The sequence below is a fragment of the Microtus ochrogaster genome, linkage group LG3, assembly GCF_000317375.1.
Source record: "Microtus ochrogaster isolate Prairie Vole_2 linkage group LG3, MicOch1.0, whole genome shotgun sequence".
Lineage (NCBI taxonomy): Eukaryota > Metazoa > Chordata > Mammalia > Rodentia > Cricetidae > Microtus > Microtus ochrogaster.
The window spans coordinates 4,637,988-4,663,598 of NC_022029.1; the positions used below are offsets into that span (position 1 = coordinate 4,637,988).

The window sequence follows — 25,611 nt, forward strand, 5'->3', positions numbered from 1 at the left end:
GTTGTGAGCCACCATGTGGTTGCTGGGAATTGAACTCAGGACCTTTGGAAGAGCAGGCAATGCTCTTAACCACTGAGCCATCTCTCCAGTCCCTATAAAGTTAATTTTCAAATGAAGCTCCTCTTTAAATGTTTCTACAACAATAAATATTTGTCAGCTATGCTCATCGTCATGAACTGATGGTGGGGTTTAGAATTTTGTGGAGATATATAAATTCAGGTAAAAATATAGTGGTTTTTGAGGAATAGCCTGTCAACAATGATGATAATATTTTTTCTAATTTTTATTTCATGTAAACATTATTATATAAATTTAATTAGTCTAGTGAACCACCCTATAACATATTTTTCTGTTATTATTTGTATCACAATCTGGAAGTCATTTCTAATTAAATAAAAATAAATACTACCAACATTGGTAGCTGGCAACATCCTGATTTATTATGTAAAGGGTAAATGTTCCATAATTGGAAATCTTTAAACATGAGGAAAACCACATCTGTGGCATTTCAGCAGTCTTCATGAACATTTCAATAAAAATAGGTGGCTAAATATAAAATCATAGACACACATGACTTACCATAATGAAAACTGTGTTATCCACAAAGTAATCCATATCTACAAACATTTGAGTACACTAAATAACTCAGAGAGAACACTAAAAAATGTTTATTTAATTTGATGTTAAATATGAGGCAAAAATAAAGAAATCATAATAAATATAAGACAACTTTAAATTTAACAATAAATTTGAGAAATGAGCATTACCTTAGTAACAATTTTTCCTATGTTGCTATGCTTGAATATTCTTCCCTTAAAGAAAGTGTTCAGCATTAAAGAAAGTGTTAATACCTTTTCTACTAAGAATTAAAATCGAGATCCTAAAATATTTAAATAACTGTGTTTCTGCAGCCCATTCACATTGCTATAAGTAACAATTAACAATATACAATCAAATTAGCTTATAAACTCATGAATGGCTTTCTCTCAGTTCCAGATGTTCCAGGTAAATATGGCAAAAGGTTCTATGTGTGGCAAGACCCTCTTTCTGGCTTGTACACAACACCATCTTCATTCTTACACACTAGGAAAAGTGGACATCACTTGGGGTATTACTCCTTTCATCCTCATTATATGATTTAGAACATTTATGCTGAAATATAACTGCATATTTTTAACCTATAACGTGACAATACAATCCAAATAAGAAATGTATACTGATCAAATCAAGGAAATAGCCATTTTTATTTCTTCAAATCTTAATAATTTTTACACAGTGATAATTTCATAATTTTCTGGTTGTTTCAAAGGTATCACATATTGTTATAACCAATAATTACCCTCTGTGCTATGAAAGAACAAAACTAATTTCTCCTTTACACTTATTTATTTTTTCTTTTCTTCCTTTCTTGCTTTTGTTGTTGTTTAGGTTTTGGAGATTATAGTATAATTGGTTAATATCCCTTCCATTTCCTCCCTCTAAATCCTCCATGTGCTCCTCTTACTCTCAATTAATGAACTCAACTCAACTCTTTGTTTGCTAACTGGTGTTGCATACATACATACATAAAACACATTTATACATCCTATAAATACCTAAATATGCAAGTACAACATGCTAATTCTATGTGATGTCCATTGTTCATGTGTTTGCAGGGTTGACCATTTGGTTGGATAAGGAATTGGCCTTCTTTTCTCTGGGAAAGACCATTTATTCTGATCTCAGTATTCCTTAGGAGCCTGTACTCCTTCCTTCTGGAATGAAACCTCTTGGGCTTTCTCCCTCCACATTAGCATGGCTACTGCTCTTTTCCTTGTTCAGTTTATGTTCACTCAGCCACATCGGTGAAAGCTTTGGGGTGTAGCTTCTTATAACACTTACGACGCTTAGGTCACTAAAGATAAAAAAATTGTCCCCTTTCAAGTATCATGAGATTGTTGAGATAGAGGCTTTTCTGAATGTAGTACATGACTGACATTGACTGCGCAAGTAGACACACAATACAGAATTGCATGAAAATTTAAAAGTTTTCACACTTTATGCTAAACATTATAAATATTTTTAGAAAAAAATGCAGCAATTTTCTTGGTATATGAAAGTATAGGCTTTCCATCACATCACAACTCATCTATATTAGTAATAAACTTCTGCTAGTCTATTTGCAATAGAATGGAAAATCTAAATGAAGCAGTGTGATAGAGACTTTGGATTTGAGGCAAAGTTATTCTGCAGTCCTTTCTTTGCACTTTGCCTAATTATGATTCTCTGTGCTAATTACCGTCTACCAAAAATAGAAACTTTATATTACCTCTGATGAGGTTGAAGAGCTGCATTAATCTCTGGGTATAATGATAAGTCATTAGAAATTGGTTTAATACTATGACATTTAAGATGATAACAGCATTAGTTCCTCCCTTAGGGCATATGATATTTTAGATAAAAAATATTGCTCCCAAAATGATTCCACATATAGGTTTCATCTTGAGAAACAGTACTTAAATCTACTTGGAAAGTGTTTGGTTACACCAATGATGGTCATGCCACTGTTAAACCAGAGGATATGTTTGTCCTGTCAGGTCAGTTATTACTGTAGTTCACAGGGTTCACAGCTGGGTAAGTTTCATGGTGCCTTTTCTAATCTGTCAGCATTATAGCACCTTCAAGTAGGTTGCAATTTTGACAGTAGTGATGAAAGTTCCAGGCTAGCACCAGATTGATTTACATTTTTGTTCTTCTTGTTTTTAAGTTATTACAGATATTTGAGAGCATATTTTTGGTAAACTGTTTTAAAGAAAACAAATTGCATCTTTTTTATTTTTACTGTTTTCCTATGCTATATATATATATACATATATATATATATATATAATATAGAACTATAAACTATCTCTGAATGATAAAAATTCCATATTATTGACTATGTATAATATAAAGGCAATTATTAGTAAATAAACAAAACTCATGTAATTTCAATTAGTAGTGTGGATTTCCTATTTCTATCAGAGCAAAGATTTTTAACTGGTACACAGAACTGAAATTAGTACATTAATAGGATAGATACTTAAAATATAATTATTATCCTAAGAGTATATATTTAAAGATATTGTCATTTTATCTCCAGTGTTGTTCTCTGGAGATTTTAATACAAGAATCATGTTCACGTTTTGAAAAAATTTTTTTCATAATAATTTTATGGTGAAAGTTAATATTTTGATTGATACTTGATACAGGATATGCTCAAAAACTTGAAAATTCTTTTATTCAAAACAGGTTTTTTCAAAATTATGACCTATAAAATCATTGGATTTTTAGCATGATGCGTATTCAACGCTGAGAAGCTGTTGTGTGAAGGCTGCATTCATGATCTATAAAGACTACAGAAGGACTGACAGCATCATCCAAGTAAGCAGCATTTAAATTCAGTGATTAAAATTCAATGAAATTCAGTGAACTTTTAAGAGTTCTACATTCTCCAATTTTCTAGTAAATTAATATATTGAAACAATTCCAATAGATGTAAATTTCAAAATATTCTGATTATATGCCACACTTGAAATAAAAATGGTTTTCTTCAGAAAGGGAAGGGGGAGCTAAATGTTCGCAGGTGTCTAAACGCTGTGCATTGCTGGGTATTTGAAGATTGACAATCAACACCTAGATTCTCCTACAGGCAAGTCCTATAAGGAAAGTCAAGTCATTGATTCATAAGGACTTAATTTGACAGAAGTTTCACTTCCTTATCAACAATTTCAAGACATATTCATTTCCTATGCTCCTTTGTACCCCAACTCACACAGCAACAACAAATATCTTGGCTTATTAATATTCCAGATATTATAACAGCATGCTAAGTTGCAATTTTGTCATTTTTTGTTAAAGAAAATGAAATATTTGATATCTGTGGTATGGTTAATTAAATAGCAGGTGTATTTTCTTAAGTTTAATACTTCCACACATATGTTTCTCTAGCATTAGTCAGTGTTTCATGGAAGATTCCCTCTGAAGAACTTGGTGCCTGAGGGTATCTTACGATTTTCTTGGAAAGGGAAATCCTGGAGATGTTCTACCCTCATCTAACTAAAGGAAAAAAAAAATAATATTAGAATAAGGAGTCATTGTTTCTTCTTCTGAATTCAGGAATTCTGGGTGTAGTCTGGGTATAAGGGAATATAGTCACCAACTCATTTTGGATGGACTTAAACTCTTAGTCTACCTACTCATGGGTATTGAAAAATGTAATTATTTCTAGAAAGAAAACTTTTCAGTCCTACTGGAACTCTACATAATAAAATCTCAATTTGACAAAAAAATAGAATACTGAACTATATAGCCTACAGTATTTTGCAGAATGGTCAGGAGACCTCTCCACCTGCTAAAAACAAGAAACCACCCAGCATGTATACCATAATTCTAGAAAACTTCTGTGCAGCTCTTCCACAAATACTCTGTTTGCACAAATACTCTGAAATTGCACATTTTCTCATCAACCAAGACTTTCTATATTTTGTTCTGTATTTAAGTGAGACACCCTAAATTTAAAGAATCCCACACCTGGTAGATTATGTCAGAACAGAGGAAAAGCCAGTCATTTGAATGTCCATAAAGTGCCAAGAAAGAGAAAACAGACAGCAAGAAGTCTGACAATACTAAAATAAACAGATATAAACACCCTTTGTAGACATCTTAGAGCCTCTGTGCTTATCCACTGACATCTTTCTTAAAATGTGCATCATAGTTCAAAGTTTCCATTCATTCAATAAATTATCAGATGCTTAATATTGCAAATTACGGGTTTAGTCTGTGAAGATTAGTAAAAAAAAAATGACACTCTGCCTGTTATGATTCAGGAATGACAAGACGTAGTTTCCTCCCCTGGGAGATCAGGGAACCACATAGAAGAGGCTGGAGGAAAGACTGGAGGAGTCAGAGGGGATGGAGGACACCAGGAAAACAAATCCCACTGAATCAACACAGCAGAGCTCACATAGGCTCACCTCACAGAGACTGAAACAGCAAGCACAAGGCTGCGTGAGTCTGCACCAGGTCTTTACCATATGTATTATGGCTTTAGCTTGATGTTTATATGGGATTCCCAACAGTGGGAACTGGCCTATCTCTGCCTCATTTGTCTGCTCTGGAGACTCTTTTTCTCCTATTGGGTTGACTTGTCCAGCGGTAAGGGATGGACTTTTGCCTTGTATTTTGTTTACTGCCATTTAGCTGCTGTCTGTTGTAGGCCTGCATTTTTCTGAAGAAGAAATCGAGGGGGAATGGATGTGGGGGAGATGAGAGGGAAAACTGTGTTGGGATGTTTTGTATGAAAGGAGAATCTACTTTCAATTAAAAATTTAAAAACAATAATTGAGTAAAATGATCATATATTATAACACAACAACAATAACAAAAACTTCAAATAAGATTAGACACATAATCTTTTAGGAATCTAAAAGAAAGACCTTTTACTCAGGTGAAGGGGGTTAAGAGGTACACTCTACAGAAAGAAAGAAGTACTTTGAAGTTTGATTTGAAGCTTAGTCTAGAATTTTCCAGACAAACTAGAAGCATAAGTGTAGCGAGCCGGACAGGATCGCCATTACAAGATGGCACCGACATCCTGTCTTGTTGGAAATAAACAACTCCATATTTGGCTTTGCCTTTGGGAGCTGCATGTCCCCCGCTTCCAGCGTGCACGGTGGATAAGGGTCCTTGGGCCTATCCCGATGCAGTCTGGTGTCAGCTGATGGTGGCAGCCAATCACAGGGCGACCCGTGTGCCAATTCCCTATATAAGCAGCTGCCTTAGTGCTCTTGGGGCCCCTTGCTTCCTGCCCCTTGCTTTGCTTCCTGCCCCTCGCTTCCTGCCCCCTCTCGCTTCATGCTCCTTCAACCAAGGGCACTCCAATTAAAGCGTGATCTGAGAAGAATCCTCTTGTGGTGGTTGTTCTTTCTCGCTGGTCGAGAAGTTCGCCGCACATAAGTGAGGCAGTAGATATCAGGATCAGAGAGCCTGTGGGTCTTGGAATAATGAACAGATTTTTTTTTTTTGACAGGTATCACAGGAGTTAGAAACAACTAGAGAATGCAAGCTACGGCGTAAAACCATTTGTGTGGCAGTTCAGTTTGTGCTTGGGCAGATGATACACTGGCTTGTCTTAAGGCTGGATTGTTGAGAGCCTTCTACTTCCTGTGAGATTCCTAGGAAAGCACTGAGCCAGAGAATTTACAAAAGGAAGAATTAAAAAAAAAACCCTAAGTTTCTTAATTTTGTTCTTTTTAAAAACTGTATTATTTTCTCATACCATACATCCATACCACTACTTCCCCTGCCTCCACTCCTCCAATCCCTGCTTCCACCTCACTTTGTTTCCAGGTCCCTTGTTTCTCAGTTTCCTTTCAGAAATAAAGCAGGCCTCCCAAGATTGCAACCGACCATGGCATAACAAGCTGCCATAAATCTAGGCTCAACCCTTGTATCAAGGCTGGAAGAATGCAACCCAGCAGAAGGAAAAGTGCCAGAAGAACTGGCAAAAGAATCAGAGACACCCTGATTCTCACTATTAGGAGTCCCACAAAAATCCCAAGCTAAATAACCACAACATATTTGCATTCTCATGCAGTCTCCATGACTGTCACTTTAATCTCTGTAACTCCTAGGATCACTGCTTAATCAATTCTTTAGGCCATGTTCTTCTGATGTCATAGAGTGCTCTGGTTCCCACAATCATTGCCCTAAGACATTTTTCAGGCAAGACAGGTTGAAGTGGAAGGTTTTAGGGCCAAGCTGGTGTAAGTCCCACCACTGAAAGCCAAGCCTTGTTGCACAAGCTGGTCAATTCAAATGTCTTCTAATCCTCCCTTACCCTCTAGGGTCCCTTTCCTAGGTTCCGGGAAGTTTCCATTGCACTGGGTTTCCGCAGGGCTTCCCCAAATGTGGCCAAACTCCAGCTGTCTCTCCCAGCACTCTCTTTCTTTCAATCCTGCCTTCCCTGGCCTCATCGCTCTTCTTCTCATCCCCATCCACACCACTCCACCTCAAAATCTCTTGTATTTCCCTTTCCAGGGAGATCCGCACATCTTCCCTTGAGTCCTTTATGTTACTTAGCCTTCCTACATCTGTGGACTGTAGCGGGATTATCATTTACTTAACAGCTAATGTTCTCTTTTAAGTGACTACATACCATGTTTTTCTTGCTTGGCATAAGTTAACTCACTTCAGCATGCTTTTTTTCTAGTTTTACCTGCAAGTTTTATTATGTAATTGTTTTTAATTAATTAATTAATTAATTGACTAATTTATTTTAAATATCACCCACAGTTTCTTCTCCCCATTTTCCTCCTGTTCCCTTCCACAACCTCTCTTTGGCCCACCCTCCCTCATCACTTCTCCTCTGTCTCCATTACAAAGGGTTAAGCCCTCCTAAGGGATTCCACAAAGCCTGCATAACAAGTTGAGGCAGCACTAAGCCCCTCCCCTTTGCATCAAGGCTGGGCAAGGCATCCCTGGATAGGGAAGAGGTTACAAAGAGTCAGCTCATGCACCAGGGACAGGTCCTAGTCCTAGTCAGTCCCAGGCAGGCTCCCTAGTTGTCCTTGCAGAGTCTATGATATCACACAAACTCAGATCAGCTGTCTCTGTGGGTTTCTCTGTCACAATTTTGAACCCCCTTGCTCCTATCATCCCTTCTCCCTCTCTTCAACTGCACTCCCAAAGTTAGCTCCAGTGCTTGGTACTGGATGAAAGCTCTTATATGACAATTAGGTAGTCACTAATCTGATCATAAACGAAGGCAAGTTCAGGAATCCTTTCCACTATTGCTAGAAATGGTAGCTGGGGTATTCTCATGGGTTCCTGGGAAATTTTTGGCAGCAGATTTCCCCCTAACCCCATGACAGCCCCCTTTATCAAGATATTTCATTACTCTCTCCCTCTGCTTCTCATCCAATTTGACCATGCTGATCCCTCCTATTCCCATCCCCCATCCCCTCTCTTCTACTCTCTCTCTCTCTCTCTTTTATTATTATTATTATTATTTAATTGACATTTTACATACCAATCCCAGTTCCCATTCCCTTCCCTCCTCCCACTCCAGCCACTCCGCCCCAACCCAGGCCCCCAAACACTCCTCACAGAAGGTAAGGCGAGTCAACAAAGTCTAGCACATCACTTTGAGGCAGGACTGAGACCCTCTTCATCGGTCTTTATCCATTCTCTAGTTAAGAGACATCTAGGTTGATTCCAGTTCCTGACTATTACAAATAAAGCTGCAGTGAGCATAGCTGAGCAAGTGTCCTTGTGGTATGGTAGAGTGTTCTTTGGGTAAAAGCCCAAGCATAGTATAGCTGGGTCTTGATATAGATCAATTCTCAATTTCTGAAGAACTGCCATATTGTTTTCTGTTGTGGCTGAGTAAGTTTGCACTTCCACCAGCAGTGGATGGGTGCTTCTCATGCTTCCCATAATCTCACCAGCGTGAACTCACCCTTGTGTTTTGAACTTAGCTCTTCTGACAGGTGTAAAGGTAATCTCAGAGTAGTTTCGATTTGTATTTCCCCCATGGCCAGGATGCTCAACGTTTCAAGTGTTTCTCACCAATTTGAGAGTCCTCATTTGAGAATTCCCTAGATCTATATCACATATTTTTATTGGATTATTTTGCTTCTCAGTTTCTAGTTTCTAGAATTTCTTTATATATTTTGGATATTAGTCCTGTTTCAGACTTGGAGTTTATCAAAGCTTTTTCTATTCTGTAGGTCGCCATTTTGCCCAACAGTGTCCTTTGCCTTACAGAAGCTTTTCAGTTTCATGAGGTCCCATTTATTAATTGTCCATCCTAGTGCCTGTGCATCTGGTGTTCTGTTTAAAATGTTGTCTCCTGTACCAATGTATTTACAACTGTTTTCCACTTTATCCTCTATCAGTTTCAGTGTGTCTGGTTTTATGTTGAGATCTTTGATCTATTTGGACTTGAGATTTACACAGGGTCATAAAATATGTATCTATTTGCATTCTTTTACCTGCAGCATCCAGTTAGGCCAGCACCATTTCTTACAGATGCTCTATTTTTCCATTGTGCATTTCTAGTGTCTTTTTAAATAAAAGAAATCAGGTGCCCATAGGTATAGGTATGGTCTTTGGTTTGATTTCATTGCCCAACAAATCCTTTTTATGTGAATACCACGTAGTTTTTATTGCTATAGCTGTGTAGCACTACTTGAAATCAGGGATGGTGATATCGCTGGAAGTCTGGAGTTTTTTGTTTATTGTTTTGTTTTGCTCAGGATTGTTTCAGCTATGCTGGGTGTTTTATTTTTTTCAGGTGAGGCATGTGAAGCTGAGTATTATTTTTTCAGTATGTGTAAAGAATTGTGATAGAATTTTGGTGGGGATTGCATTGAGTCTGTAGATTACTTTTGGCAAGATGACCATTTTTAATAGGTTAATTCTATTGATCCACGAGCATTGGAGATCCTTCCATCCTCGGATAACTTTTCCAAATTCTTTTTTCAAGGACTTGAATTTCTTTTCATACAGGATTTTCACTTGCTTGGTTAGAGCAACACCTAGATATTTTATATTATTTGCAGCTGTTTTGAAAGGTGTGGTTTCCCTGATTTCTTTCTCAGTCTGTTTGTCATTTGTGTATAGGAGGACTACTGATTCTTTCTCATTTTTTAAGTTAATCCTGTATCCAGACACATGATTGAAGATATTTTTTAAGCTGTAGGAGTTTCCTGGTCGAATTTCTGTGGTTGCTTGTGTATACCATTATACTACCTGCTACTAATGATGGCTTGACTTCTTTCTCTCCAAATTGTATCCTCTTGATCGCCTTCAGCTGTCCTTGTACTCTCACTAAAACTTCAAGTACCGTATTGAATAGATTTGGAGAGCATGTACAAACTTTCTTGCTCCTGATATTAGTATAATTGCTGAATTTTTCTTCATTTAATTTGATGTTAGCTATAGGCTTGCTGAAAACTCTCCTTATAATGTTTAGGTATGTCTCTTATATCCCTAATCTCTCCAACACTTTTATCATGAATGCATAATACCTAGGCTTCTAACATCATTACTGGCTAGGCAAATTAGGTCTGAAAAAATATCAATACAGGATTTCATAAATTCAGCTTCTAAAGTTTGTATGGGATGAGAGACCAAGAATGACAAGATGTCCTCTCTCTCCCAAGGACACATTTAACGTGCATTCATACATATTTACATACAGACAGACACAAATGTAAAAAAAAAAGTTCCCAAGTATAGACTTTGATTATAAAACAATTAGGAAATTAACAAGACAGCATGCCAGGGAAATTTTTTGAATACTGTTGCTGGGATCTTGTTATCTTAGATCGTGGACCAATTTGGTCCTCAATGAAACTATTTCAACTGAACATACATTAATAACCAGACATGAACCAAAATTTCCTAACCCAGAGACCACTAATGCATCCACTAAACAATGTGTATACCCGGATAGGTCTTCTTCATCCTCAGTAAATGAATTATGAATAAGACAAAACCAAAGGCTCTTTAAGAGATGACAAGAATTAAAGAATTTTTAGCAGATGGTACCAGCTGTGCACATTTAATTCCATCTGAAACAATCTGCCAAACAGTTAGACAGAACTGCTTTTGCATGTGAAATTGGAGTGTCTGGGAGCCAAGGAAGAAACGAGAGTAGTCTTTCTGGCACTAGCTATTGAAGCTTTTATTATAATTATTGCTAGTGAACATGAACTTTTTCTTCCAATGGTTTCCTAAGGCAACATTCTATCACGTGCTGTCTCTCTTTTCCAATCCATCTATTTCTCCCTCTTTTCATTTCTCTTCTCTTTCTCAATCCCCTTTGCCTTTTTCTTTATTTTCAAACCACCTCAAATGGGTTCAAGTAAACTAAGTACACATATACACCCCGTTTTTAATCAATTATAGAAAAACTCAAAGAAAGCATTGTTAAAATGTGATAGATTGTCTTTCAGACATTATACATTAAGCATATATAATAATAGTTTATTGGGGACTTTTAAGGGCAAAAGTTTTCAAGGATCTAAGATATTTCGATGGATTTATAAAGATATTACTCTAAGTGCTAAAGCAATATAGTATAAATGCCACTAGGGAAGCAACAGGCTTTTACAAATATATTCTTTATGCCAATTTGAATAAACACAACCAATTTAGAAAAGACTGAACCTGAACTCAGGGTAGAAACATAGACTTTTATGGGCTTATAAAAAACAAGCAGCTATTAAAGGCCAAAGAAGGAATATTAACAAGCACTCAGATGGGAAAATGCCAATACATTCAAAGTATTTAATTATGGGGATGGACTCACCAGAGAAAGGGACCATCTTGAATGATCTTATTAGAGAAATTTAAGACAAAATGTTTACTCAGAAAACGGTGGAACTGGAAGACTCCAGGGGCTATCGGCATGGTGAAATGCTGAAACACACAGTGCATTATAGAACAGAGGAGATTTCTTCCTAAGAGAGGGAAGAAAATCTTCCAGTCCTAGCAAATAGCCCATGGGAGGAGTAGCTGCTAGCTGAATTTATGGAAGAGCAAAAGTACAGATAAGAATGGGCATAGAAGAGTAGATACACCAGACAGAAATGAAAGAGGTGTTGGCTTTCTGAACTTTCAAAGACAAGAAAATTTTGCAAGGATGAGAAGCGAGAAGTACATGGGGGAGATGGGCCGCAGTGAGTCGCTATAGGTAGGGAGGAACAGAACAGGATTCAGTCTCAGGCTGGATTGGATTGTACTACATCAGGCCTGGATCCACAGAAACCTTACCCTACAAGAATGACAATGACAAGGACACACAAATGATTTTCAGGGAATAAAATTGAAGAGGGAAAACACTGGGGGCTTCTCATGGAGAACACATCCATTCAAGTAGTAGCAATTGGTAGTAAACTCTTAAGGGAATCAGAAACAATGCCACAGGTTATCACATTCTACCAAACTAATCATGCTTACAAGGCTAGTATCTCAGGAGGCCCTGCTACTGTATTAATTTTCCAGTACTATCATAACAACTACCAAAATCTCAGTATCTTAAATTGACAGAAATTTATTATCTCCCCCAAATAAAAAAAATGTGTCATTAAAAACTGTCCTGTAAACTCAAATGATTTGATATTTAGTTAATTCAATGTTAGACCTATTTTCTTCTTTATTGGCAAAATGTTGGTTTCCTTTGGCTTGTAGACTCATCCCCCTTGCGTTCTTGTGTGTGTTCTTGTGTCTCAAAAGAATCTCTTCTGTCCTTAATAAAATACCTGGCCTTGGACTCAGTGCTCACCCTGAATTTTGAATGATGGACTCCTATCATTTTTACTTCAGTTACATAGACAAATATTGTTTCTTTTTAATTTAATTTTATTATTAATTAGAGTAAACTAATATTGTTAATACTGGAAAATAATGTATAGACAACTTTATACATACATCATAGAATGATCAAAATGTAAATGCCACATTGCATATACACTTTTCTAAAAGTTGTAAAGCAATAAAGTATAAGGCAACATCTCATTATATATACATATATATGTGTATATTATGAATATATACATGAATCACACTACCCATTATTATAATGTTATTTGTATGTATATGATTTCTAGCTTCATTTCAAAATTATCAGTATGCCACAATAACCCTAAGGGTCCATCAGTGCCTCTTGTACCTTGCTGGTAACCAACAGCCCTCTAAGTGAATATAAGACTAATTCAAAAAGTACTAGAAACATAGACAAGCACCCAGGCCTAGTGAAGTCATGGATCTTAGAGTAGAACCTACAATTGCCACACGATTATTACCAATAAAATCCCTATGTACATTCTAACTATCTGTCCTTTTCCTACAGATAAGTATAGTCCTCATCCCCTAATCAAAGAAACTTCTCTTTGCAACCGACAAAGATCATTACAGAAAACAATAACCCAATAAAATACAGAACTGTAGAAATAAATTCCAAGCAATGCACCTGCAACACTTCTCCTACACCTAAGGCCTAGGTGTTTCCTACTTGCTGAATTAGGAAACAGAAATATCTTAAGAGCCAGAAAAATAAAGACTTTGCTGTGATATTTTGCCTCCTAGAAATGTCAGAAGCTACATCCATGAAGTCTCACGAGCATGGGAGCTTAAACACTAGAACAGACCTGAACGAGGACAACAGCAATAGACATGCCAAAATGGACTCACTGGAAAAAATTTTTGAAGCCTCAGCTCTACACAAAGAATTACATGCAACAAAAGAATGCTAAGAGCAGAAGTAGTGGACCACAGGGAAAAGAAAACCATTTGGTTGTCCAATAGCAAAAGGGAAAGTTGCTAAAAACAAACAAACAAAAGAAGGTTTCTGAAATAAGCATCTATTGCCATTTTACAAATGAGTAACAAACACGGCAAAAAGCTTGCGTGCTAAGTCTATGATCATAATTACATGAAAGCTTTCTAACTGTAAAAGCAATTTCCATTCTTTTTAACTTTCAAAAACATCACTGATTTATGAATCAGACCTAGAAAAAAAATTCTTTTATTTTTCTTTGGAAGGGACCCCTTTAAGATCATCTCATCACACACTTTTTCCTCATTCAAAGGGAGCCACTTTATGTGCAAACTTCCTAACTTCTAAATACAAAAAGTTTTACTTGTTTGACATTATTTAATTTTCTTCGAATAGGGTTTCTTATTTTTCATTTATTGATTCAGAGTCAATTTGTTAAAATATGATCAAAATTCTTTTTATTCCAGGAAAAGTATCTTCTTAAAAATTAAAGCGATCAAATTGAATAATGAACATGTTGTAATAGTTGGCTGACTTAACCTCCCCAAAGCACTGTCTGTCTTTGTACCAAAATAAAAGTCTTTTGTTACATTCCTAGGTTGTCTACACATTCAATCTACTTTAGATAGATGTCAAATCACACAAAATTTAACTGATATCCATGGAACGTATGGACATTTTTAAAATGCACATGTAAATATAACAAGTCATTATTATGTCATTCTGAATAGCAACAGACAAAAAATAAGTGAAACATTTTATTTTTGTCAATTTAATAATAATCAAAGTTCACCAGACAAAATAAAATCAGGTATACTTCTTATTTTTTTCTAACAATTTGATAATTATTGACCCTGTCCATGTGTATTCATAACTAATACCCAATGCTTTCAGTCACCTTGAAGAGATAAATTGTTGCATTTTACTGACCATTTTCTGTAAATGCCAAGACAACAAATCAATTTGTATATTCAATGAACTATTCCACTGATTGCGGGATTTAAACGTGAATCACAGAAGGTTTACGTAAGTCAATGAGACCCACTAAAAATGAAGATATATTGCAAGAACTATCATTCTTCTCATTGGTTCCTGGCTTCTTTCAATTTCCAACCTCACCTACAGCTTTTCCAGCTGTATAACAAACCAGTTGGCTAAATTTTAAATATGCATCCAAAGTTTAAGCTCAATACTGGAAGCAGTATTTCCACTAGTATTTTTTTTTCCTGTTATCATGCTTAGATGATCCTAGATGAGAAAATTTTATCTCACTCAGGAGGGATTTACCAGCTTCTAACTATGGCTCTCCCACCAGTGTGACAGTTGATAGGGATCTCTCTTTGCACTGTTGCCTTATACTAAGGTAATCATAATCACTTGAAACTGCATTCTATCTCCTCTTCTGTACTGCAAGCTCTTTGATCATAAAGTAATGTGTAATCCCTGAATGTAGCTTCCTGCAGTGGAGTCGCAAAATGACTTCTTAAATGAGTGAATGAGCATCCAGGTGAAAATGGTACCTCTATAAAATGAATAAAGATGAAATTGATCCCTGTCCAGATGAGAAAGGTATTTGTACTTACAATCCAAATTGGATTATGTGTAGCCAAACCCAAATCAGCTGCATTGATTTTTGTTCTTTTTGTAGCCAAAGTGATCATTCAAAGTCAAGGTCACCATTATCTTCCCATCTGACAAAAAATAAATAAGCAAAGAAAACTTATGCAGTGAACTTCCTGAGCTCTCAATCTGGAAAATAATTCAATATGTATTATTTTTCAGATGACTTTGGAAGCCATGGAGACCAGAGTTGCATATTATTATTTAGAAAGTTTGAACATTAATTCTATTTATACAATGAAGATATTCATAGTTTAATGTGGCTACTTTAACTCTCATTTGCACGGTGAATCATACTCTTCAAACTTCACGACTTCTGATCAACTAACTACAGTGGTTTCTTTCATCTGAAATTTATAAGTATTTAATAATATTAACCTCAAGCATAAAAGCTAGAAAAAGAGTAATGGATTCTGTTAACTGTGAGTAAGGTTGGCTAACATGGTTTAGAAGGAAATTTAAAGCACAGAATTGACATACTCGGTTTCTACTGTAAGGAGTGTTCTGTCTGGTTACGGCTTCTGAAATTACAGCTAAGCATCACAGAAAAACCAAAGCAATTCCCTAGAACTGACTTCAAGTCATAGATTTTTTACTGAAGATGTTCACATTTCTCAGAAAATTAAAAGAAAGTGATCCTTTGAAAGATGCACGGCACAAAGCTTACAAAGGCTTTATCATATTGATAATTTGTAGTAGAAGAAGCCATTACCTAATCAGATGTATAGATGGTGTACTGAATCCTGAATATATGAAAATAAACCTTTTTGTACAAATATTTTCAATCTGGAACATGAAAAAATAAATTATAGCACACCTTTTATTAATTTCTTGCCAAATAACTATAGATCAAAATAAAAGTTTATTGTATTTTAATATTAATTCTGATAAATTTGGTGCTTTGAAAGATCTACACTGTTAATTTTTATTCTTTAAATGTATATCCGAAACTAAGAGTACGGAAGTATACTTAATAAAGGATGAAGAGAGATCCACTACAGTGAGAACCATGGTTTATTCAGATCATTCCAGATAGACAACTTTATCCCAGATGAATCCCAGCATTCTGGACTATTATTACTTAGCAAAGCTGCCTTTTGCTTATTAATTTTTGTCATTGCCTTCCTCTACATGGAGAACAGTGAAGTGAAATCAGTACCAGGAGAACAAAGAGATGAAACAAACCTATCTTTACAAATTTTCCTTTTTGCCTTTCCAGCTTACTATCCCACATGCTCCATCCATTGGCCATGACTCTTCTTTATGGAAACATAGTAGGACCGACATATCACTTACGCTAAATCCTGCGTACAATACATATTAAAGTTGCTGTGCTAAGGAACTCCGAAGCTGAGAACGTCTGGATGCTACATAGAGATGGAAAATTCTTAGATGTGTGGCTGAGGTCAAATGCAGCCTTCAGCTGTCCATCTAGGCAGGGCTTGCTTGCAGACAGCCATAGATGTTGCCTTCCAGTTTAAAGCTCTTCTGTCTTCTAGTTCCTTAAAATAACACATTATTGTCCTGTTCTCATATAAATTTCAATCTCTGAGTTTCTTAATGTAGCTTTGTAGCTTGAGAACATAGAAATTACTGTTAAGACTCAGTATTGAGCAATCTGCTTAGAGAAGTTAGGACGCAGAGGAATTGATGTCTAGGACAGCAAACTTGATAAAGGTCTGTGTTACTCCTCTCTGCTTCTCAGTGATCCTGATGAGCAGCAAGAGGCCAGAGATCTTTACCCATGATTGACAACTTATCTTCTTAACTGGCACTGATTGTTCCGGAAGCCTGGACAGTGGATATTGAGTACCATACCATTTCTTTCTTTTTTTTTTTTAAATATTTATTTATTTGTTATGTATACAATATTCTGTCTGTGTGTATGTCTGAAGGCCAGAAGAGGGCGCCAGACCTCTTTACAGATGGTTGTGAGCCACCATGTGGTTGCTGGGAATTGAACTCAGGACCTTTGGAAGAGCAGGCAATGCTCTTAACCACTGAGCCATCTCTCCAGCCCATACCATTTATTTCTTAAACACATGTAGATTACTGCTAATAAAGAAAAGAAGCTTGAAATAAAATTCCGTCAACATTCTAGAGTTAACATTTCAGTTAAGACATTTGAATTAATTAATTAATTTTTATTTTATATGCATTGGCTTTTGCCAGCATGCACATGCGTGTGTGTGTATGTGTGTGTGTGTGTGTGTGTGCATGTGCTTGAGTGCTGTGTCCCCTAGAACTGAAATCCCAGATGCCATGTGGTGCTGGAAATTGAACCAAGGTCCTATGGAAGAGGCATCAGTGTTCTTAACAGCTGAACCACCTCTCCAGCTCCTAAATTCAGACATTTTGAAAAAGAAACAGTGAAAAATGAAAAAAAAATACAAGTAAGTATCAATTCCTTTCTTACCTTTAATTTCCTAATGGTGAATCCATTAAAAAGATTGCAAAGAATGAGGAACATTGTGCTCAGTTTTCTGTGAACCATGACCACTTGTTCATTATTCTTGCCAGTGTCTTCTCTCACACACCATTGAGCCTGATTCTTCCTTTCTTTTTTTAACCTTTTCATTAACAAATAATACCTATCTCCAATAGGCATTCATATTTCATAGATGCATTTATATAATGATAAATTATGTATAAAGTATAGCATATAAGAGCAAGGAGCTTCTTAAAAAGTTGCAAATCAGCAACAGCAAATGAAAATTCCTCTTAAGTTCATAACTCAATTAAAAACACATGTATTTCTATCCAAAGTTGAAGATAACTACTTGTCGGGTTATTTCTTCACGTACATATTTTTGTTTTCATTAACTATTCATTGTTCTGTTGTTTTAAATAGACAAGTGTCAAGAGGCTGTATTAATATGGAAGAGTTTGGGTGGGAGGAGAAATTTATGGTTACTCTTTCAAGGCCAGGTCAATTCTGTCTTAAAGGCAAAGTTCTTTGTATCCCATACGTTGGAGGATGAGTTGAGAAGAAATCGTGATCTGGCACTTCTAGGCTCTAACCCGAACTCTTTTCAAAAGCTCTTCAGGGAACTTAATCACTGTGATTCATGATCCTTGCCAACTCATTGTTATCCATGGCCTGTAGGCTAGATGATCATGTGATGGAACTACAGAGAAAAATGGAGAGAAGAAATTTTAGGGCCTGAAACTTATAAATTAAATGTGTTCTTTGCATTTGTTTCAACTTGATTTTTAGTGTATCATCAATTATTGTTTATCTACAAGTATGTGGAGATAATATAGAAATCTTTATGGTTACAATGACTAGGATTTTAAAGCTATCATCTCTTGGAGAAATGTTGCACAGAGTAGAAAACTACACTGGCTAAGAATTCAGGCATCTTAGACTCATATATCTACATAGGTATTGCTTTGGTTTAGGCTGGATAGCTAACACTTTAAGTACCACATGTTCATCTATCTGGAGAACAATCAACATCTTTGTCTGGATGTGATGTCGTGATGATTAAGATAGGCCTGTAAGCATAGTGTCCACCTCTATACAGTAATCACTTAATGTTTGCTGTTAGGAGAGAGACTGTTTTCTAGTTTCTCTTATGACCTTAGATAAAGCCACCCCCACCTTTGCCGCATTAACACAGATATAAACGATGGGCGCTTTCTGCTCCCAAATCCAGCTGTTGTGGTTTTCCTTATAGCAGCTCACCGCGCCCCCGTGTTGGTGCTCTGTGCGCTATTACCCAGTTCACGAGCTTCGGGCAAGGGGCTGGAGGTTGAGATACACAGACACACACAGGCAGACAGACAGCAACACAGGTCAACCTTGAATTCCCCCAAGAATGCTCTCTTTTTTTGTGTTCAGGGGCAGACTATATAGAGATAGCCATGCCCCAGCCAAACCCACCAGAAACCACTCTCCTGCCATCAGGAACTCCTGAAGGTCTCCTGCTCAGAGCAGCTGTAGGCACTCAGATTAGGGGATTACAAGAAATTCAGGATCTGGGGTCTCACTGCTCCCAACAACTTCTGGTGAACCTGAGTGGCTTCTCCTCCACAACACTGGCTGCTGATTTTGTTTCTAGAATACCTTCAGAAACACTCCTTTGACCAGAAGGCTCCTCTACTCATGAAAGAGGCAAGTGTGGTCCAGGCCTAAATATGCCAGACTGAAAATCAGTGCTCCTGATGGTGACCTTGGATAAACCTCTTCATTTCCTCCAGCCTTAACATCAACTGATTGTAAAATATGATTTTCCTTTCTACACTGTCTCAGAAGCTGGAAGCTGTGAGTGAAAAATGACTTGTGATTTATGGTGAGCTGTAAGAACTAGAAACTCTAGTGTTATTCAATGTATTATGATCTAACCAGATAAATCTTGAAAAACCTCACAGTGAAAAGATAGGCAGGATTCATTTGGGGAAGATAATTGCATCGTGGGCTTAGTGCCGTGTTGGAAAATGAGTAACAGAAATTGGTGTCTAAGTGGCACTCTTACTGATGCCTGGATCAAAATGTATTTTGTAAACAACAATTACACTGAAAATCCACCAAACTTTTGAGAAATAACCATCTTTTAGTTTAAGATCGGTAGTCGTGAGTTCAAATAGGCCACTTACCCTAAAGTAAACCCAGCTGCGATGACTAACCTCTGCAGCTTGGAAAGGAAGGTTTGGCTGGGTCCTCATTAAGTCTGCATGTAAGTCATCATCATTCTCCCTGGCTAATGCAAGAGTCACAGCAATGCACACTGACATCTTGACTGAAATCAATGCCACTGCCACTGCCAAGGTGGCTGAGCAGACTAATGACGTTTGCCGTGTTGATCCTCCCAATCGCAATCTCGTCCCAGCCTCGCCCCCACTCCCTTTCCAAATCTGCCTATGCAGACAATAGCGGGGGGGGACAAGTCCTGGGAACATCCCCCTGCCCATGGATAGCACACGGCAAGCTGAGGGGGGGGGGGGGGCACTGTCGGGAAGGAGCAGTATCCTGCCTTGCAGCTTCGAAATGATCCTTTGAAATTTAATGAGGTCAGTTGGGCGGCTACAGTTTTGCCTTTTGCTAACTCTACTAGGGAAAGAAATCCCTGTTAACACACACACACACTCACACTCACGCGCATGCACACGCATACGCATGCAAAAACACTTGAGCAAAAAAAACTTACGCGTAGACATAAAAACAAACAACAAAACCACCTTTCATCATTTTCCGTAAGGAAGCAGCCTTACTCCTTATGACAGCACCAGTGTGCGCTCTCCCTCTCTCCTCAGTGGCAGACTCACACGAAATGTCACATTCCTAGGGAGAAGCTGACAATCCTTCTCATAGATTGAACCTACTTGCCACTGACGACTGTGGGCGCTTTTTGTGGGCCCACTTTCCAGAGCAGAACTCCCTCTAGACGCGACTGCCTTGGTCCACTGAGCCGCCAGCTCCAAGGCTAGCTCAGGGACAAAGGCTGGTCAGGGTGTTTGCAAGCTGAACGGGACAGGGTTCATCATTTGTGAGCAGGGGTGGGAGCTGCAAAAACTCAAGGCGGGAAGTCCCTTTGATTGAATGATGTGCAAAGACGCTCCCCACCACTCCTCCAGGCATGCAAATAGGGCCAACCAACAGGCACTGGTAATTACCTATTCCAGAGTCTGCACTGCAGCCCTTCCAAACTCTTGAGACAAGACCAAGTTACCAAAAGGGTAATATCGTCAATCCGGCCTCTGGTCTACGAAACTTTATCATCAAAATATTTGGGCCAGGATCTGGCAGAGAAAAAAAAAACAGATCCAAAAATTAGTATGTGTAAGAAAATCATTCTAGTCTCAGGGACACGTCTCTACAATAGGAGATAAAACAGGGTCCCTTTAGATGTGAAGGAGAAGCTGGAGGCTTGCAGACAGCCAGAAGATGGCGCAAGAACTCTTTCTTTGCATAGCCTTAACCCTTGCCTGCTTTATGGGGCTGCCAAGTCCAAAATGTATAGACATACATTTTGCCATTTGAAAGAAACCTTCCATTTACATATTTGGGATCAATTTAGAATTAAGGAAAATGAGTTTTCTCTAGATGATAACTACAGACACAACTGGCTTAACTGCTGTTGCACACAGGCTACTCGGAGGAATGGATGAACTATTTAGGGAAATATTCTGACTTCCCTCCCAACCCTAACCCTGCCCCAGCCACGGGCGACATATGTTCACGGAATGATAAAATCCTTGCCCTGGCTTTTACACGTAGGTATTCGAATATGTAAATTTTTACGTGCAAGTAAATTATCTGTGATTTCCCTTCTCAATTAAATCAAAGTGTAATAGATGTCTGAGGGCTGCCTGGGATATATGCAACTACTGTAGTAACACATGTCCCATTCTAACGACGTGGGCATCGATGGAACCCAATTCATTTTCCTCACAGTTTCTCCTAAAAGCGACGCAGCTCTTCACTTGAAAATACTCCTTTTAGCATGCTTCTGTATTCGCAGGCTGCAATGGAGAGCTCACTAACATAATATTTCTTGAACTGCTTTTGCTGGCAGAATTGATCTATTCGGGGGGGAAAAATAATCCAAGCCCCGAGATTGCAAATATCGTGGGGAGTTTCTCAGAGAGCAGAGCGGGGCTTTCTGAGGCTTACTAGTGCTTTCTGGTGTAGGTTGTAAGGAGCAAGATTTAAGGTTAATTTTGGTGGAGGGGAAAAAAACGCCAAAGAAAAGACAGAATCCAGAGTAGCGGAGACTCTGTGCCCCCGTTGGAGAGATGGTTGAGTCCTCGTCAAGGTTGCTGTGGTATCCCAGAAACACCATTCACTCCGAGCTGTGACCGTGCACCAACAACAGCAACAACTCCACTGCGCTGGGCTGAGGAGCCAGAATCCAGAGCTCGCGAATAATATGAAAGGGAGCCGCAAAGGGGAAAGCAGAGCAAAGGAATCCAAACCCCGGGAGCCTGGCACGCGAAGATGCGCTAAATGTGGCCGCCTAGACTTCATCCTCAGGAAGAAAATGGGGATTAAAAGTGGATTTACGTTTTGGAACCTCGTCTTTTTATTGACGCTGTCTTGTGTAAAAGGTAGGTCTGTTTTTCGGGGGTACCCTCTGCTGTGGCTGGAGATGGGGTGACTTGTCGCCTAAGAGAGGCCAGCAAGCTTAGTTTGCAATTTGCACGGATAAAATAATCGGGATAATACTGATGAACGAGTTGATTCACAGCTCTTTTTCCTTCCCTCAGATAGGAAATGCATTTTGCTTGCCAGATTTGGCGTTCAATGCGGTGATTGAGCTTGTGCTCAATAAATATTCTTTGCAGTATGCTCAAACAGAATACGTGAGTTGGTTCCTATAGCCTCTAACTAGTGGGTATCCACGCAGAATTCCTCTGCAAGACTTTTTTTTTTAAGTGGGGAGGGTTAACATGATTTCTGGTGGAATCCGTGGGGTTTGATTCTTTGCACAGATTTTTTTTTTTTTTTATTGAAGACACTGGCGTGAGTGCTTTTTTTTTAACCATTTCGGACGACAAAGTTGCCAACATGCTAGGAATGCATCTGTTTTTAAATGCATTAGGAGATAGAGCCTTCCTGAGCTTGCTCACACCAACATGAATGTCTGCATACAAATTTGAATTATTTCTACGTGGCTTCCTAGGCAAGGGTAAATGTAGGGGAGCTTCCTTAGGTGCTCTGTTAAAATGCTTGGTTTAAAAAAAATCTTAAATGAGGCTGAGATGTCACAGAGTGTAAAGACCCACCTTTGAGGATGAATGAAGGTAGGAGGAAAGTCATTAGCAGCTGACCAAAAAGAAAATCCCCGGCAAGTCTCTGCGTTCAGACAGGTACAATGAGTGTCACATGCACAGACAGGGAGTGGGGGCGGGTGGGATGGAAAATTTATTCCTAAGCAGGAAGGCAAGGGGCAGTTGGATCTCTGGAGAAAGAGCTGTCCGGGGGACAAAACAGACTCGCAGCTATTCCATAACTTCTGCGCCCACTGCCCATTAATTGCTGCAAAGAATACTCGAGAGGTGTCTATGACTCAAGCCATCATTTCTGAACAAGCACTTCTCCGTCCTCACAGCAGCTCCAACAGACACAGGGGGAAATGCAGCTTGTAGCGGAGCTAGTTTCTAATCATGGGTGCCTGTGCCTTGGAGGGTGGAGGGGCAGTTTTTGGCCCAGGCGCGCCAAGGCTATCAGCACAAACTGGGCGCTTCTTCCTTTGTACAGGAGTGCCTCCCTGAACCGCAATCGGGCCGCGTCTCTATGAAACACTTTATTGTCCAGCTTGCAGCTGGCTGTCCCCTCGCAGAAGGCAGCACATTTGCATTCAGTGGATATGATAATTCATGTTTGGGGAGGGGGAAGTGGAGAGGTTACCTCTTCCTCAGCGATGACCGAGGATGGGTGGTCAGTTCCGAATTTTAATTGACATCCCTAAATGGCAAGAAGTCGCCCCTGCTTTCTGTGACAGCAACTGCTTTGTAACCCCAACCTTCTATTTAGAGCTCTGTGTGTGTGTGTGTGTGTGTGTGTGTGTGTGTGTGTGTGTGTGTGTGTGTCCTGGCGATAAAAAAGCTTGTTCGCCGCGATGTAACTAGTCAATCTATTGCACAAAACCCGTCTCAGGTGGCTTACAAGGGGTTGTCGTCGCCAGCCGGGTGTGCGACGAGAGACACGTCTGGGCTTAGTTTTCCTGCCACTCGGAGTGGGTGGTTAATGGATGGCCCTCGGGCTGCCTGCTAGACACGCGCAGGGCTCCGCGTGGAGGAGTCGCCGGCAGCCAGCAGCAGCCAGGGCAGGGACAAGAAACGTGAAAGCGTCTCCTTCAAGAAGATGACCGAGGGTTAAGTGCGAATTTTCATGAGGTACCTGTTGAGCCAAAGCGTTTCGGGGGCACATTAGAAGGAGTGAGTTGCCAAAGCAGGCGGAGCACGTCAGCCAGAGAAATGCAGAGCTGGGCCGCCTGCTATTTCAGCTCTAGCTGCCAGCACCTACCGTAGATTACTAAGAAAATGCGCCACAGAAAATGAAACAAATGTTAATTTGCTTTGAATGGCATTGGCAGTGGGGGAGACCCCTCTCCTCCACTTTGGACCAAGATCTTTGGTCTCCTTTGAGTCTCTCCTAGCTTTAGGGACTTTCTGAAGATGCAGCATGTCATAGTCTGCTTTGGTCTTGTCCAAAATCTATATGGCGCAGGTCATTAAAACCTTTTTAAAAAATGGTAATAAAGTTCTTAATTGCCATACCTCTGGTACTTGGTAGATAAGTCTGACACTTTATTTCTCCAAAGACTATCCTCAAATTCAAAAACAAAAAACAAAAAACAAAAAAAAAAAAAACTTGCAAGCGTTATGTGTTTTAAACACTCCAACACCTGGGAGTGGGGGTGCCCATTTTGACAGAGGCTTATTTCTTCTCCTGTTTAAAATTTAATTTTACCTCCCTCTCAAGGTTTTCTGAAGGCTGAGATTGCTGCATACTCTTACACATTGTGTATTCTAGTGTCTAATCCCTCTTTTGTATCCCATGTTGTTTTCTTTTTCTTTTCTTTCTCTCTTTTTTTTTTTTTTCGGGTTACTTGGGTCCACAGAAAAGCTTAGAGTGTCTCTGAAAATCCTACCAGAGGCTAATGTGAAGGTCAGGCAATCCATGGTGCACGGTGTTGTCCGAACGCCTTCATACGCCACAGTTCTACCATCTGTCTATAGTTTCCATCCTTCAGCCTTCACTTTTGACTGAAGAGCAATGACAAAGAGGTTCAGGGGGAGGAAACGCCTCGTGGTGGAAATTAAGTGGTGTTCCTAGGCCTGAGTCTCTTGGGCGGGGCTCAAAAGGTAGCTAACCTCCTGGGAGCGTTTCTCTAGCCACCAGAATTATCTGAACGAACAGCCTGTGCCTGACACCAAACTGGAGGGCGGTGGAGTTGCAGCTTGGGTTTCTATCTTGCCTGTGTCTAATTCTAGCTGAAGCAAGTGGAGGTAGGGAAGAAGAGAGGTGGGGGGCTCAGAAATACAAGAGAGAGGGGGAGGGAGGGAAGGAGGGTGAGAGGAAAAGCGGGTTGAAATACATCTTCTAGCTGAATAGTGTTCTGTTTAGGTTTCACCAAAAAAGATATTGTGAATCTGAAGTCCTGGTTGAGGGGCCCGCCCACGTGAAAGAGGACCGCCTGGGTGCTTTCTCACTCTTCCTTTCAAAGCATGGGGGAGTGGGAGTCCAATTATGGCACAGGAAGGCCCTGTGGTGCAGGCAGCACACTTCAGCCTGCAGCAGGTGGAAGGTTGGGTACTATGCCCCTCACTCTCTCTCCAGTTGCATGCTCTGCGATTTCTGCTAGACTTTGGAAGTCAGGAAGGGTGCACCTTCCTGCTGCCTCTGGAACGCCCAGTATACAATGACTAGGTCACAGGGCATAGAGCTCTGAAGGAGGGAGGACCACATACCAGTCTCCCCAGGTCATTCTTGCTGGCTGGAAGCTGGTGTCAAAGCAGCAAGAAGAAGCTTGAGCTGTGATTTTTGTCTCAGTCGCTCATGCCAGGGTGGTCTTTTCCTGAAACTCTTTGTGCATAGGGACTGTTAGACTCATCTTCCAATTGCAAGGCTTTCATCTGACACACCTGAGAGGAGAGGAGGGGGGAAGGGAGAGAAATAGAGGAGAAAGAGGAGAGAGAGAGAGAGAGAGAGAGAGAGAGAGAGAGAGAGAGAGAGA

At 39.2% G+C, this 25,611-nt stretch overlaps 1 protein-coding gene and 1 long non-coding RNA gene across 3 annotated transcripts in view; one reads left to right on the top strand and one right to left on the bottom strand.

The window, feature by feature from the left end:
• The window catches only part of LOC113457618, a 29,863-nt gene extending 9,239 nt beyond the window's left edge, over positions 1–20,624 (bottom strand). The window contains exons 1-3 of the long non-coding RNA XR_003378153.1: positions 20,543–20,624; positions 17,343–18,054; positions 14,890–14,997 (exon numbers count right to left, since the gene is read on the bottom strand). This is a non-coding gene — a long non-coding RNA (uncharacterized LOC113457618). The remainder of the gene's footprint in view (positions 1–14,889; positions 14,998–17,342; positions 18,055–20,542) is intronic.
• Positions 20,625–21,414: 790 nt separating this feature from the next.
• Positions 21,415–25,611, top strand: part of Csmd3 (CUB and Sushi multiple domains 3) — a 952,990-nt gene continuing 948,793 nt past the window's right edge. For both annotated transcript variants that reach the window (XM_026785886.1, XM_026785885.1), the window contains exon 1: positions 21,415–21,976. In XM_026785886.1, coding sequence (XP_026641687.1) covers positions 21,799–21,976 — 178 coding nt within the window. In that variant the 5' untranslated portion in view covers positions 21,415–21,798. The remainder of the gene's footprint in view (positions 21,977–25,611) is intronic.